General features: G+C 32.6%; 1 protein-coding gene across 1 annotated transcript; it reads left to right on the forward strand.

Annotated features, from left to right (window-relative positions):
• The first annotated feature begins 6,502 nt into the window (after window positions 1–6,502).
• On the forward strand, window positions 6,503–16,757 carry LOC114340126 (uncharacterized). Its single transcript, XM_028290860.2, has 2 exons — window positions 6,503–6,707; window positions 16,534–16,757. The coding sequence occupies exons 1-2, from the start codon at window positions 6,525–6,527 to the stop codon at window positions 16,633–16,635; spliced, it is 285 nt and encodes a 94-aa protein (XP_028146661.1). The 5' UTR covers window positions 6,503–6,524; the 3' UTR covers window positions 16,636–16,757.
• Window positions 16,758–17,385: the final 628 nt, after the last annotated feature.

Below are 17,385 nucleotides of genomic sequence, written 5' to 3' on the forward strand. Positions count from 1 at the left end.
ATACCCTTTTAAATGCTTTACTTAGTGTGTGTACCAATTTTCAGCTAAATCGATTCAAAAGTAACCGAGAAACACTGTTTTAAATTTTTTTTTTGATAATACCTCCTCGTCGATAGCCTAAAAGAATTAAGTTTTCTGTTCGTTTGCCCCAACATTTTTGTCAGACAATTATATTTTTTGTTTAAGAATATAATTACTTGTAACCTACTACTTTTGTCGGAAAAATGGTTGTAAAGATAAGGGATGCACGAACCCAGCATAATTTGAAAGTATACTTTACTAATAAAAATAAATTTTTTGTCCGACTGTCGAGTTGCCCCAATATTTTTGTCCGACACTTTGATTTTTTGATTAAGAATATAATTACTTATAACCTACTAATGTTGTCGGAAAAATGGTTTTAAAGGTAAGGGTTGCACGAACCCAGTAAGATTCAAAAGACAGTTTATTAATAAAAATTAAATTTTTTGTCCTACTTTGGATTTGACCCAATATTTTTGTCGGACACTTAGATTTTTTGATTTGGAATATAACTACTTATAACCTGATACTTGTATCGGAAATTTTTTTTTATTTCGAGAAAAAAAACTACAGAACGATGTTTGTCGTTGTTCAAGGAGTATGTACACAAATTATCAGATCACAATTTTTCTAAAATTTTCCGTCTTGTCGGAAAATTTTTTAAGAAAATTTTGGGTTCCGATCTACGTCATACCCTTTTAAATGCTTTACTTGGTGTGTGTACCAATTTTCAGCTAAATCGATTCAAAAGTAACCGAGAAACACTGTTTTAAAATTTTTTTTTTGATAATACCTCCTCGTCGATAGCCTAAAAGAATTAAGTTTTCTGTTCGTTTGCCCCAACATTTTTGTCAGACAATTATATTTTTTGTTTAAGAATATAATTACTTGTAACCTACTACTTTTGTCGGAAAAATGGTTGTAAAGATAAGGGATGCACGAACCCAGCATAATTTGAAAGTATACTTTACTAATAAAAATAAATTTTTTGTCCGGCTGTCGAATTGCCCCAATATTTTTGTCCGACACTTTGATTTTTTGATTAAGAATATAATTACTTATAACCTACTAATGTTGTCGGAAAAATGGTTTTAAAGGTAAGGGTTGCACGAACCGAGAAAGGTTTAAAAGACAGTTTATTAATAAAAATTAAATTTTTTGTCCGACTTTGGATTTGACCCAATATTTTTGTCGGACACTTAGATTTTTTGATTTGGAATATAACTACTTATAACCTGATACTTGTGTCGGAAATTTTTTTTTATTTCGAGAAAAAAAACTACAGAACGATGTTTGTCGTTGTTCAAGGAGTATGTACGCAAATATCAGATCACAATTTTTCTAAAATTTTCCCTCTTGTCCGAAATTTTTTTGGGAAAATTTTGGGTTCCGATCTACGTCATACCCTTTTAAATGCTTTACTAAGTGTGTGTACCAATTTTCAGCTAAATCGATTCAAAAGTAACCGAGAAACACTGTTTTAAAATTTTTTTTTGATAATACCTCCTCGTCGATAGCCTAAAAGAATTAAGTTTTCTGTTCGTTTGCCCCAACATTTTTGTCAGACAATTACATTTTTTGTTTAAGAATATAATTACTTGTAACCTACTACTTTTGTCGGAAAAATGGTTGTAAAGATAAGGGATGCACGAACCCAGCATAATTTGAAAGTATACTTTACTAATAAAAATTAAATTTTTTGTCCGACTGTCGAGTTGCCCCAATATTTTTGTCCGACGCTTTGTTTTTTTGATTAAGAATATAATTACTTATAACCTACTAATGCTGTCGGAAAAATGGTTGTAAATAAAAAAATTTCAGGAAATTGACATCTTCGGCGCGTCCGACTGCGCATATGCCCCGTGAAAATTGTCCGACAAGGTTACCACATTATTGTAAAAAGGTTTTATGATAGATACCGTTAAAATTATCGATGTGGTAATAAATTTATTATTTTCATAAATTTGACATATTTAGCGTGTCCGACGCGTCATATGCCCCAATATTTTTGTCCGACAAAATTGTTTTCGTTGTTTATATGATAAAATCCATTGATTAAAATAGAATGACCAATGTGGTAATAAATTTTTTTCTTGCATAAAATTGACAACTTCGTCACCGCTTGACAGACAAACGCCCCACTACCATAATGCGCCAAGCTCAAAATTTGTCCGACTCCATCCAAATAACAAGTACAAAAAGTTTCAACGGTGTGGTCATAAATAATATTTGTATATGCGGGCCCAAGGCCTATATACTTAGGACAAAAAATAATACTAAATAGGGAAATTCAAACGGAAGAAATAAAAAGAAGAAGAAAGTTAACATGGGCAGCATTCGGCAAACTGAACTATATACTCAGAAATTAGCAAATTCAACTACATCTTAGATCTAAAGTTTTTGATGCATGCATTATTCCGATATTAACATATGGGGCACAAACATGGACAATCACAAAAAAGCATATGAAACTACCCAGAGTCACTCAACACGCGATTGAAAGAGCAAGGCTTGGCATATCACTTAAGGACAGGAAAACAAACACATGGATAAGACAGAAAACCAAAGTCATCGATGTGGTACAAAAATCATTAAAATTGAAATGGAAATACGCTGGACATGTAGCTAGGAGCGATCTAAACAAATGGCACAGAACAATTCTAACCTGGAGACCATACCAACACAAAAGATCCAGAGGCAGACCTCCTATGAGATGGACAGATGATCTGAAACGAACTGCCGGAAAAAATTGGCTACAAGTAGCATACAACAAAAAACAATGGAAAGGAAGACTTGAAGAGGCTTATGTTCAGATGTGGACGTGAATGGCTACACGAAGAAGAAGAAGAATATTAGTTAGTATAAAGCCGATCTGATTTCTAATGCAATTTTGTTCATTATCCTGTGGTGACCTCCAGGTATAGAGTCTACGGAGTGGTAATCGAAACCATGTGTTCATAGTAGCGAGGTTTCCTTCTTAAGGTGATACAGTAGCGATCAACAGGTAGCCACAACGCGTTCCAAGATTGCGGCTGTAATTTTGAATATTTTTTCGAGATATTTGGCACACGTATTCGTAATATAATAAAGAATGGCGGTACAGAGCCCAATTTGAAAAATATATTAATATGTGGAAATTACTCTGTAATTAAATACAATATTAAAAAAACGAGCCTGTACCGCCATTAAGAAGAACAAAAAAATACACTTTCTTCAAATAAACTTATTTATCCGATGCCTAGATTTTGTGTCATTTTGGAACTACTAATGAAATAAAAAATTTTAGTAGTTCCAAAATGACACAAAATCTAGGCATCGGATAAAAAAGTTTATTTGAAGAAAGTGTATTTTTTTGTTCTTCTTAATGGCGGTACAGGCTCGTTTTTTTAATACTGTATTTAATTACAGAGTAATTTCCACATATTAATATATTTTTCAAATTGGGCTCTGTACCGCCATTCTTTATTATATTACGAATACGTGTACCAAATATCTCGAAAAAATATTCAAAATTACAGCCGCAATCTTGGAACGCGTTTTGGCTACCTGTTGATCGCTACTGTTTCCTCTTAACAAAATTGAGCCAATCTGTTGCCTCTAGCATTTCTTGTTCGCAAACCATAATCACTTATTATATTGTCCACTCGCTCTTCTCTTATCTATGCATTTAAATTCTTCCTGGTGTATTGAAAAAGTTGTTTGAGTTGTTCATAGAAATCTTCTATTTCAGCTTCTGATTTTTCTGCAGTTGGAGCATACACTTACACTATTACTCCAGGGAAATAAGGCAAAAATATACCATGTTCGGGACACTTGAGCAGCCAGGTTGCAAATGGGTTTTTGGGTACTATATACCTAATACATTATACATACAAAAATGCCCGTCACAGTTCGGACGATAAATTTAGTTATTAACAAATAAGTGTCAAAAATGGCAGTTTTTTCGTTTAAATCGCTACGGATAAAAATAGGGTAATTAAATATCTTATTTTTACTATTATTCTTTTAGTAGATGAGCCAAGGTTTAAAATGGCAGTTTTTGAATTTCGGTTCGATCATTTGTTGCTTCAGAAATTGCAAAATAAAACTAGAATTTCGAAAATAAAAAAATTGCTATAACTTTTGTGAAAATGACCTTAAGACTTTCGTATTGCACAAAAAGTTGAGACAAGCAGTTCATATAATGCACAAATTTTTTTAAGACGATTCGTTATTTAGTTTAAATTTTATTCAATTTGTTTATCCCAATGAGCTTTTTCTTCGCAATATTGTTGTTCAAAAAATAGTAAAGTAATAGCAATTCTGTGAAAACCATATGAAAGAAGAAAAGTCATGTTTTCAAAATATTTTAAAGAAATCATTAAAAAGTCATTATTATTATTCCGAAAACATTTTACTAAAGTAGGGTCATTTTTAGTTCATAAACAATTTAAATAACTGTGTTAATATTGACTGTAGATTAAAACTACTTTGGTACCTATTTGAAAAGATGGTATTTTTATACGAATTTTCAAAAAACACTTTTTGCCTAGGTTAATTACAGTCAAAGGTAGCAACTTTTTTTATTTAATTGACAGCTACTTTGTTTATAACAATTAATCAACCCAACTAGCGCCATTTCGAAGTTGAAGGTATATAGTGTATGTGTAAAAGTTTGAGTAAACTTTAAACTTCAACAGAGTTGTTAATAAAGCTTTAAAAATAACGTTCTAACGAAATCGATTTGTGGTCGGTGGAAATGAATATTAAAATGCGTGCACTCAAAAGATGAAACTGATTCTTAAAACATATGCTGCGATTAATATCTCCAGAGCTTGTTGATGGATTTTGATCATATTTTTTTTAAATTGTATGTACTCGTAGTCTTGTAGAGTACGTTATGTACGTAAGTCCCCTCCTAACATTTCAAAATGTTAGGGGGAGTTCCCCTTATCACTCAGGGATATGAAAAATAGATTACGACCGATTCTTAGACCTACCGAATATACATATATAATTTCATAAAAATCGGTCAACCGGTCTCGGAGGAGTATGACAACTAACACTGTGACAGGAGAATTTTATAGATGTAAATATATAGATGGGTATTAACAAATAGGGGTTGGTCATGGAAAAGTGTAAATTAAGGGTTGTATGTATTTTTAAGCCTACGTGATATAAAATTAAGATAGACAATTTTGTCCAAAAAAATTAAAAAAAATATCAGGGGGGCAACCCCCCTTATAACTTATGGGTATGAAAAATAGATTAAAACCTATTATCAGTCCCATAGGTATACTTGTAAAATTTCATAAAAATCGGCCAAGCCGTTTCGGAGTAGTATGGTAACTTACACGGTTACAGGAGAATTTAATGTATATTGAAGTAACTGTGAATTAAATAATAAAAGTGGCTAACTTTGACCGTAATTAACATAGGCGAAAAGTTTTTTTTTTGAAAATTTGTGTAAAAATACCAGTTTTTGAAATTCCAAGGTAAATTTACTCTACAGTAAATATTAACAAAGCTATTCAAATTGTTTTCAAGCCAAAAATGACTCTACTTTAGTAAAATGTTTTCGTAGTGACAAAAATTACTTTTTAATGATTTTCTTCAATAATTTGATAACAAGACTATTGTTCTTTCATGTGGTTTTCACAGAATTTCTATATAATTATTATTTTCTGAACAATAACATTACAAAAAAAAATCTCTTTGGGATAAACAAATTGAATAAAATTTAAACTAATTGACGAATCGTCTTAAAATTTTTTTGTGCAGTATATGGACTCTTTGACTCAACTTTTTGTGAAATATAAAAGTCGTAAGGTCACTTTCGCGAAAGTTATAGCAAATTTTTTATTTTCGAAATTTTAGTTTTATTTTGCAATTTTCGAAGCAACAAATGATCGGACCAAAATTAAAAAACTGCCGTTTTAAACATTGGCTCATCTACTAAAAGAAAAATACTATACATCAGATATTTATTTATCCTATTTTTACCTGTAGCGATTTAAACGAAAAAACTGCCATTTTTGACACTTATTTGTTAATAACTAAAATTCTACTCCGAACTGTGACGGGCATTTTTGTATGTATAATGTATTAGGTATATAGTACCCAAAAAACCCATTTGCAACCTGGCTGCTCAAGTGTCCCGACAAAAACCTTATTTCCCTGGAGTATATATTATTGTTCATTGACTTACCCTGTAAAAACTGCATTATATCTAAATGAGCCCAAATGAGGATTTTTTAGAATAGATACCGCTTGATCTAAAAATATTATTTTCCGTTTTGAACAAAAGTAATTCTAAAGAAGTGTAACATTTGCCTTTTATATATAAAAAATTCCGTTTAATTACTTACAGAATAAATTAATTTTCACCCCACGCGAGGAGCGGAAAACATTCAACATTAATTACAAGTTTTCGAACAAATATTAAAACTAAACTTTTAAGGCTTCGTCCCGATTTGGTTGTATAAATTAGCTGGTCTTGTAAGGTATCTTCCCAGTTGTTTCCAATGGCCATGAGGCGCTTGAATTTGGTAGCTTTGTTGCTAATATCAGGGTTGACTGTGATTGTCTCACAACAGAAGGAGATTGTTATGGACGAAGATATACCGATTTTGAAAGCCGATAAGCACATTGCGTATATTAACAATGTTCCAGTTGAAGAAATTATACCTTGTCACATGGAAATTCAAGTAAGTGTTTTTTTTTCAGAAAAAAAAGATTCATAGAGTAAAACTTATTTTAAAATAATCTTCAGTGTACATCAAAACAATAGTATATTGTACAACAAGTGAGAAAAAAGACATATTTCTCACGAGCGCAGAAGTTTGTTGGCACTAGCCGATGGACGAGTCGAGGGCCGCAAATCAAGCGAGGGAGAAATATGTCATTTTCTCATGTGTTGTACACTGTACTTTTTCTATGGATGCGGTTTTTTCAAGAGTTCAAACTTCAAAATTAAATAATTTAGGTGCTTTTTGGTATATTATATGCATAAATTTAAATAAAACATATATACATGTAGGTATTTAATATTCTTAAAATTTATATACCTTATTTTTAAAAATTCTAATTAACAGTTAGTTTTGAACAGTTCTGAAAGGCAATTCCTGGTAAGTTTTGCTTTAACACATTTGTTTGACAACATTAATTGTGTTTGTATTGTGCATGTTACCATGGAAACAGCGATCATAGTATGGAAGACCGTAGGAGAACCCGTGAGAAAAAATATTTCTCACTGCAATGGCCGACTTTTCTCACTGCGTGAGGTATTGTTCGTTTTGAATGTATGTAAGTAGTGAGAGAAGTTGCATATTATTGTATAGCATCCATAGAAAAAGGAACATATCTTTTATAGAATGCTTTGTGCGTTCTTTTAAATTCAAATTCTTTTTTCTACAACCGTGTTAAAAATGCAATTTTTAGCACTCCATACGTGCGTTAAAAATGCTACTTTAAAGCACTAGTGCTTTAAAATTTTTATGGCACTGCAGTTCCTATTGACCGTATAGGCCATTTTGATGTAATGTCAAAAAAATATAAAAATGGAATGTCAGTCAAGTTCAAGTAAATTTTTTTGTAGATATTGTCCTGTAATTACGTTTGTAGAAAAAATATTGTATGATATGCGTGTTAAAAAGTACATTTTTAAGGCACTCATGTGAATTGCAGAACTCGCTATCGCTCATTCTGCAAACTTTCACATGCGTGCCTTAAATGTGTACTTTTAACACTTATATCATAAATAACTATTAAACAAAGTTTTTATTTCGGTTATTTTTTAATGATTTTAACTTCCAATCGTGTAGTAAGATATTTCATCACGTGTTTAGTTCTGTCCAATCAGATTATTCTTGCAGCAGGAATATTCTACTGTACATTATTACAGTGGGAATAATTTTAAGTAGATTGTTTCTCTTTAATTGCAGTTTCCTAGTTTTGACAACTGTCACATTTAAGAAAATATCCATAATAAACTTTTAGTTCTGTATCTAATGTCAAATTGTCACGAGGAGAACACAAATCGGCAATTTTAAGCGCTCGGGTTTACTTCGGTAAGATTATTTCATGAATAAAACTGTATTTATAAATAATTTTGACTAATATTTTATTAATATCTTCGTCTAAATATTTGCTAAACTGTGCTGTTCACTTTGATAAGTTGAAAAATGTGTCACATTCATTGGAATAAATGTCACTGAAAGTCTTTATACAAAGGCTTGAATTTTATATGTAAGTATAAATAAATAATCTGTCGAATATGACACGATAGTAAGAATAAAAATACGAAAATAATGCTCCAATTTTTTTCTTAAACTTGTTTTCAATCGGCCATAGTCCTCGAACCCTCCGGGTCTATTGTCTCGTGTCTATTGCCAGGCAACAAGTTTTCGGAAAATTTTGTCAAAGACTTGAATTTTGTATGTGAGTATTAAAAATAATTTTTCTAATATCACACAATATTGAGAATAAATAAGAAAATAATGCTTTCTATTTCTCAAACTTGTTTTCGGCAACATTGTGTTGTCCTTTCGGGCAGTGCCTATCTCGGCCCAAGAAACAGTATTTTAAAAATGTTCCAAGTCGGCGCAAATATTAAAACGGCTCAATATAAAATATACCAGCTCGGCTCATTGGATGTTAGTTGTTACTATTAGATACATTTATAGAAATACAGAAATATAGAAAAAATACATTTATAGAAAATCAAAAATGATTAACCATTTTCAATTTCGTTCCAACATGAAACTACAGCCACATCATCAATCCAGTTCAATCAGAGAGTGCAGCAAGCACCTCTACCGGTTTCGAAACTTATTAGTCTCTCATCAGGAGGCACGTATGTTGCTCTCTCTGACCCAACTAGGACAAACCCCGGCGTGCAGTCATGGATTGCAACGAACGAAATGGCAGGGATGCCCTAGCGGCAACTGCTAGCAAAAAAAGTAAGTTCTTAATCTAATTGCACATAAAACAATATCCAAAAATGTTATTCTACATCCTACCAGACTGAAAACAATGGGAACCTTCTCTGGTAACACCTCCGAGGCTTCTACAATTTGCAAGCATATATGTGCCTCCTGATGAGAGACTAATAAGTTTCAAAACCGGTAGAGGTGCTTGCTGCACTCTCTGATTGAACTGGAATGATGATTCGGCTGTAGTTTCGTGTTGCAACGAAATTTAAAATGGTTATTCATTTTTGATTTACATATTTACTCTGATTGGAGTACGAAGGGAACCATTCTCGTTGGAACTTTACCGGGCTGAGCAGATGGGACGTGAATTATTAATTGTAAAATTCCCTCATCGTCCTTAGTCTCAGCATCCGTTATGGCTTGCAAATTGTAGAAGCCTCGGAGGTGTTACCAGAGAAGGTTCCCATTGTTTTCAGTCTGGTAGGATGTAGAATACATTTTTATATAGATTTTTGTATAGAGTGCTTTGTGCATTATCTTAAATTTAAATTCTTATAAACAAGGTTTTATTATCCTAAATATGATGACTCGATCGTGTATAGAGTTAAACACAAAGCACTGATCTATAATTGTCTTTCGACAATATAGTCCAGTTTTGTTCAAATTGTTAAAATTTTTGAATATTTTCATTTTTTTACAGGGTGCGAACCATACTGATTTTAAAATGTTTCCATTATTTTTCTTTATTTAAGCATTGGCTATAAGAAAATATGTACAGAAAAACTGCTTTATTTACAGAATTAGAAAAAGATGTTAAATACAAAAGTTATTCAATTTTTAAATTATGATTTTTTGACATATATATCATACTAGTGACGTCATCCATCTGGGCGTGATGACGTAATCGACTATTTTTTTAATGAGAATAGGGGTCGTGTGCTATCTTATTTGAAAGGTTATTCAATTCTTTATTCAGTAACATAAACATAAAGATAATAATTTATATAGGGTGTCCAAAAAAATTGTTTTTTAATTAAATTAATTGACACAAAAAATGAATGTATGTAATTATTTAATTCAAAATATCGTCTACTGCTGTTATAAAACAGAAATAAAATTTATTGCACAAATAAACATTGCTTTTTGCAATGTTCAAACTGTTCAAACAATTCAATGTTCAAACTGTAAAGAGGCAGATGGGTGGCAGCTTGAACATTAAATTTAAGTGAAAAGTAATGTTTATTTGTTCAATAAACATTTATTTCTGTTTTATGACAGCAGTAGAATGTATTTTGAATTAAATAAATTCCATACATTCTTCTTTTTGTGTCAATATGTCAAAAAAATCATAATTTAAAAATCCAATAACTTTTATATTTTACATATTTTTCTAATTCTGCAAATAAAGCAGTTTACGGGGGGTCAAAATATAGTGAATAACCCTGTACAGTACAGAAATCACTTTCAGGTTAACTCAATTTTAGGTCACAGAAAGGTAAATTTCTGTCCCAAAATCTTCCTTTAAATTAGTATTTGGATGCATGGGACGATTAAACGATAGAACCCCTTCTTATAGTTACATTATATACGTATGGTGCTAAAATTTATTCTTCTTCTACCTTTTTATTAAGCAATTATACCTTTTTCTGATTTCTTGGATTGTTCCTTCATGTTATTTTGTCACTCTATCTTTTCCGTGATTGACCCCCAATTCTCCTATCTGACGGCGATAAGTCTCTAGCTATCTTGCTATCTCCTATTATTTGTCATTCTGCTTATATAATCGATTCATTCTCTCTTCCTGTTCAGTATTCAGGCACATTGTATGCTGTCACGTTTTTTCGAACAATCAGTGTGTATTCTGTGATTCTTCTTATTATTAGTATGTTTGTCATTACTAGCATCCTTTTTATTTTGGATGCATCAGATCCAACGAACTGTCAATATACTGATGGAATGGCCCAATCCCATTCAAACAGTGAAGCGAGATTGCGGCCAACATCCTATCTGACGGCGATAAGTCTCTAGCTATCTTGCTATCTCCTATTATTTGTCATTCTGCTTATATAATCGATTCATTCTCTCTTCCTGTTCAGTATTCAGGCACATTGTATGCTGTCACGTTTTTTCGAACAATCAGTGTGTATTCTGTGATTCTTCTTATTATTAGTATGTTTGTCATTACTAGCATCCTTTTTATTTTGGATGCATCAGATCCAACGAACTGTCAATATACTGATGGAATGGCCCAATCCCATTCAAACAGTGAAGCGAGATTGCGGCCAACATATAAGAGAGAAGTCCTAGAGAGAGACAAATAATGTGTGGGGAAATTTGCTACAACTACCACCAGAGTTGACAAATGTGATTTTATAAATCCCCCACTTAGAAACTGAAATTCCCTCAAATTAAAGCTCAAATCCCCCAAATTTAAATTTGTGACGCATTTTATTAAATTAGTAGTCAAACGTAGAGAATAGTAAACCAAAATTATACTACTTATCAACAGAGGGCCCTGGAAATAATTCATAGGTCCTATCGTCTTCGATTATATGAGAGTATAATATACAGGTCTAAGTATATTCGCAAATTTAATTTACCATGACTTCTTAAAATCTTCCATAATTGCTCCCCCCCCAAAAATCCCCAACCCTTTCTACTTAGAAAAATTTCCCTAGACGCTTTCAAATTATTGCAAAATTGTGGGAAAGTACCCCAATCTGGCAACCCTGACTACCACTATCAATTTTTTTGTTTACGAAAGATGACGATTATCTTACATCCTTCCCTGCCTGACTACGTTTCTCATCCTGGCCGGATTAAATTCGCTTCACGCCCATTTAGTACATTCTTTCACGGTTTCTGCTCTAAATTTCAAAGAAAAAAAGTGATATTGTGCCGATGTGTGCTTTTGCCCTGGGAGTGACTTTCACTCCCTCTTGGGGGTGAAAAAATATATGTCCAAAATAATTCCGGAAATGGATAAACTGACTAATTTTAAGTAACTTTTGCTCCATAGAGCTTTTTCGCCAAGTCAACACTTTTCGAGATATTTTCGAGTGAATATGTTTATTTTTCAACAAAATAACCACATTTTTAGAGGGTTTTTCGCAAATAACTCAAAAAGTAAGTATTTTGCCGAAAAAAACGTTTTTAGCAAAAATATAGACTGTAAAAAAGTAAAAAAAAATGGTGTAAGCGTGACGTCCCTGGACCTCGTAGAACCAGAGTTATAGCCAATGAAAAATAGGTTCATATTCGCCAAATTTCAAATGGAATATTTCGACGTGAAATATTCAAAAAATTAAGAACTTTTTGGGGAAAACCTATTTTAACCTTTTTAAAGTGTTTAAAAAAAAGCTTTTTTTCTGTTTTTATAAAAAGTTTCTAGCATCAAATTTAAGCAAGTTACGCTCAAAATAAAGTTGGTCCCTTTTGTTTCGGCAAAAAAATTGGGAAGACCACCCCCTAATTAGCAACTTAAATGAAATTAGCCGTTACCGCTCCACAAATTATTTTACTTATGTTCTGTTCATATATGATCTGTAAGTTTCATCGATTCAAAGTGTTTATTTTTGAAAAAAATTGGTTTCAAAATAAAACTTTCAAAAATTTTAATTTTCAAAAATATGCTTTTTCTCAAAATAATTAAAAAATTATTAGAGATACCAAATATCTCAAAAAACAAAAAAAGTCGGCATTGCTTTTCTGAATATCCTGTATTATTTCGTTTTTCTGTAAGACAAAAATTGATTAAGAGTTGGTGTTTCTAAATTGGCATACATTCGTAATCAGTGACTCGTTCAACCTCTTTTAACTACAGCCCTTTCAATAATAAGGACTTTGAACCAATGAAACTTACAGATCATAAATACAAACAATACATACACGAGTTAAGAAACTTGTGAAGTCGTAACGATTAAGTTCATTTGAGATACTAATTAGGAGGTGATTTTCCCGATATTTTTACCAAAAAAAAGGACTTTATTTTGAGCGTAACTTGTTTACTTTTGATTCTAAATTTTTTTTGTATAAAACAAAAATGAAGCTTTTTTTAAACACTTTAAATAAATTGTAATGAGTTTTCCCCGAAATGTGCTTCATTTTTGGTTATTTCACGTTAAAGTATGCCATTTGAAATTTGAAGAATATGAACCTATTTTTCATTAGCTATAACTCTGCTTCTACCAGATGTAGAGACGTGATATATAAACCATTTTTTAAAATTTTTTATAGATTTTGGCTAAGAATGTTTTTTTCGACAAAATACTTACTTTTTGAGTTATTTGCGAAAAACTGTCTAAAAGCGTGGTTATTTTGTTGAAAAAATGAACATATTCACTGGCAAATAACTCGGAAAATATTGACTTAATGAAAAAATTCTATACGCTCTGAGCTTCGCTGGTGTCGCTCCTGGCGGATTACTAATTCAACTTTCACTGGTAATTTTTAAATTTATTATTTAATTGTTATCGCTTAATATTTGCAACGCTAAAAAGTAATTAAATTATAACAGATTTTTTTAAGATTTTGTTAATCATTTTGACGTTCTATTGATGAAATATTAATTTCTTACTTCGGAGACTTTCACAATTATCGTGTAGATGGCGCTAGATTAATTTATAATTACATATTACGGAACATTAAAAAAACGTAAATTCAGTATTTAAAACGTAAGTATATTTAAGGTAAAAATATATACCACAGCTTTGACCAACTAATATTTTTTATAATTAATGTTTTTAATTTTAATTTTAAATTAATCACTTTGACATTTATGTCAAATTTCCAGTAAACGTTTACAGATTTTGCCACTACTGGCGCTCGCGAATTTATAAATATCCCCTCTACGTACGAGCTCACAGCGTATAGAACAAAAGTTACTTACAATTAGTCAGTTTATCCATTTCTGGACTTACTTTGGTCGTATATTTTTTCACCCCCAAGCGGGGCTTTGACTTGTTAGCTATGTGTATGCCAATTTTCATGTCAATCCAAGCGGTTCTTTAAAATTTAGAGGTTTTGCAATATTTTACCGTTAAACGACGTACTAATTCCATCAGTATAGGGCTTTTCATTCACAGTCATTTGTTTCGAGCTTCTGTCATGTGTCACATAATATTAATATATCTACGACATACGTTATTGGTATATACAATAATACAAACCAAAGACGTATGACGCAGATAAATTAATATTATGTGACACATGACAGAAGCTCGAAACAAATGACAATCGATGAAAAGCTCTATTGACAATTCGTTGATCATTTCAGCCGTGTATGTCATTATTGAGTTTTATAACCGTTTTGTAAAATCCTGTCTCAGTTGCCTTTTTAATGTGTTTATTTCTCTATATTACATTGTTTAGATAATCTACTGCACTATTAGCCTTTTGTATTTATTTTTTCCCGTAACTGGATATGTGATGTCTAAATCAGCGGTTCTCAATCGTTTTGTGTCATGTACCACCAAATACTTTTTATTATTTTTGGTACCACCTAACTGAAATACATATCTAACTAGGTGATCTAATTAACTATAATAGTGGTGCTGATTTTGGCTGTTTTTGCGTTTTGTGTACCACCTCAAAAAATGACATGTACCACAGATTGAGAACCGCTGGTCTAAATAGTTGATTTCTAATAGTCGAAGCAATAAAGCACTGAACCTCCGAAAAAAAGGACAAGACGGATCTTAATAATTCATTTTGCATTCGATTCGTGAATGCGCCAGGAAACTTTGTGAACCGGAGCTATGATATAATATTGAAAAATTGCATACAAAAAATGCATTCTTAAAGTGCATCTTAAACAGACAATAAAAAATATTCAGAACTCGTCAATTATCGGCGGAAATGAGTTCAATTTTGTTACTCGGAGTTTTTGGGGTCGCTGAAAACGAATATAATGTCAAAAGTAATCTCCGGAGTACCTGGTGCTCAGGGTACCTACTGTGTACCTCGTCTTGTGGAGTTTTCGGCAAATTCACTAAAAATTAGTCAAAAATCATTACTCGGGGGTTTTTGGGGCCGCTAACGACGAATATGACATCGGAAGTAATTTCCGGAGTACCTGATGCCCGGGGTACCTACTGTTTACCTCATCTTACGGAGTTTTCGGCAAAAAATTTATTAAAAAATTACTCAAAAATAATTACTCGGGGGGTTTTTGGGGTCGCTAACGATGAATATGACATGGGAAGCGATCTCCGGAATACCTGGTGCCCAGGGTACCTACTTCTTATGGAGTTTTCGGCAATCATTAAAAAATAGCCAAACATAATTATTACTCGGTGGGTTTTTGGGTCGCAGACTACGAATATGACATCGGAAGTGCTCTACGGAGTACTTGATACCCAGGGTACTTACTGTTTACCTCGATTTCTGGAATTTTGGCAAATTCATTAAAAATTTGTCAAAATTCATTACTCAGGGGTTTTTGGGGTCTTTGACGACGAATATGACATCGGAAGTGATCTCCGGTGTACCTGGCGCCCAGGATACTTACTGTTTATCTCGTGATTAATGATTTTTGACTAATTTTTTAATGAATTTGCCGAAAACTCCAGAAAACGAGGTAAACAATAGGTACCCTGGGTACCAGGTACTCCGTAGATCACTTCCGATGTCATATTCGTCGTCAGCGACCCAAAAACCCCCCGAGTAATGATTTTTGGCTAATTTTTTAATGAATTTGCCGAAAACTCCATAAGAAGTAGGTACCCTTAGCACCAGGTATTGTGGAGATCGCTTCCGATGTCATATTCGTCGTTAGCGACCCCAAAAACCCCCCGAGTAATTATTTTTGACTAATCTTTTAATAAATTTTTTTCCGAAAACTCCACCGTAGAGGTAAACAGTAGGTACCCTGGGCACCAGGTACTCCCAAAAATCACTTCCGATGTCATATTCATTTTCAACGACCCCAAAAATCCCCGAGTAATAAAATTTGGCCGATAATTGACGAGTTCTGAATTTTTTTATTGTCTGTTTGAGATGCACTTTAAGAATGCATTTTTTGTATGGACTTTTTCAATATTATATCATGGCTCCAGTTCACAAAGATTCCTGGCGCATTGACGAATCGAATGCAAAAAGAATTATTAAGATCCGTCTTGTCCTTTTTTTTCGGAGGTAAGGCCGATCTTAGTGCTTTATTACTTCGTCTATAACAGCGGTTCTCAACCTTTTTGTGTGATGTACCACCTACAGTTATTTTTATTATTTTTGGTACCGCCTATATTTTTAAATTGTATTATCAATACTTACTAAGTACTACTATTTTAATTTTTTCTGTGTTTTGTGTACCACCGCCAATAATGATATGTATCACCAGTGGTACATGTACCACAGATTGAGAACCTCTGGTCTATAAAATGTGTTGAATGCTGGTTTCGTTAATTTCTATTTTAAATCTTGTCGTTTCTTTGATGATGACTATGACTATCATTTTTGTTTAACTTTTTTAATGTTTAACTTCTTTCGTGTAACGCGACCGTTTCCAATTTCCATACGAATTTGTCTCCCTAATTTCCGTAATGTCTCTAATAACAAATTATTAACACAAAATATAATTTTTATCCATTAATCATCTTTCCAGGACACGAAAGAAGTTGTTGGAACCTGCGTCCGATTGGGAAGAGCGACTCGCGGCTGTGCTGCTGGAAATTATCTGCAGCCTCTCCATCCCCAATGCCTCTAACTTAGGAACAACTGATGAAACAAATTGATGCTGCTTATTTTTAAAAATGAAACGCATGGGCACAAACATGTTATTTTATTTTGCAGTCTTTTTTTGCTACCAATAAAATAAAATTAAGTAAATTTTGTAATTATTTAGAAACAGAAATCAGTTTTCAGGAAGTAGAGATAGCCATAAATTCACTTAAAACTAGAAAGTCACTAGGACCAGACGGAATAATCAACGAGCTTCTAAAATACGGAGGAGAAAGTTTAACCTCAGAGATGACAAAACTTATACAAAAACTAATATTGCACTGCAAGATACCAGACGCATGGAGAAACAGCATAATGATACCAATGTTCAAGAAAGGAGACAAAGAAGACCCCAACAATTATAGTGGTATAAATCTACTGAACACCGCACTTAAGCTAAACCACAAAAGTCCTAACCAACAATATCAATAAACTAACAACTTTATCACATGAACAACAAGGATTCAGATCCGGAAGATCCTGCGTAGACGCCGTATTTGTACTGAGACAAATCACAAAAAAGGCCATTGAGTACAATAAACCAGCATATCTATGTTTTATAGACCTGACAAAGGCTTTCGATCGCATCCAAGTCGAAGACGTCTTACATTTACTGTATGGAAGAAACATACCAATCAATTGTACAAACCATCGAAAACATCTACTTTCATAATCGAATATAGGCAAAGATAAATGGAAAACTAACACAGTTTATACCAGTACAAAGCGGAGTCAG

This window comes from Diabrotica virgifera, chromosome 3, assembly GCF_917563875.1.
Source record: "Diabrotica virgifera virgifera chromosome 3, PGI_DIABVI_V3a".
Lineage (NCBI taxonomy): Eukaryota > Metazoa > Arthropoda > Insecta > Coleoptera > Chrysomelidae > Diabrotica > Diabrotica virgifera.

Coding starts and splice junctions, on each gene's coding strand:
- LOC114340126 (XM_028290860.2), top strand. CDS start 6,525: ATGGCCATGAGGCGCTTGAATTTGGTAGCTTTGTTGCTAATATCAGGG. Junction 6,708..16,533: donor CTTGTCACATGGAAATTCAA/GTAAGTGTTTTT, acceptor TCATCTTTCCAG/GACACGAAAGAAGTTGTTGG.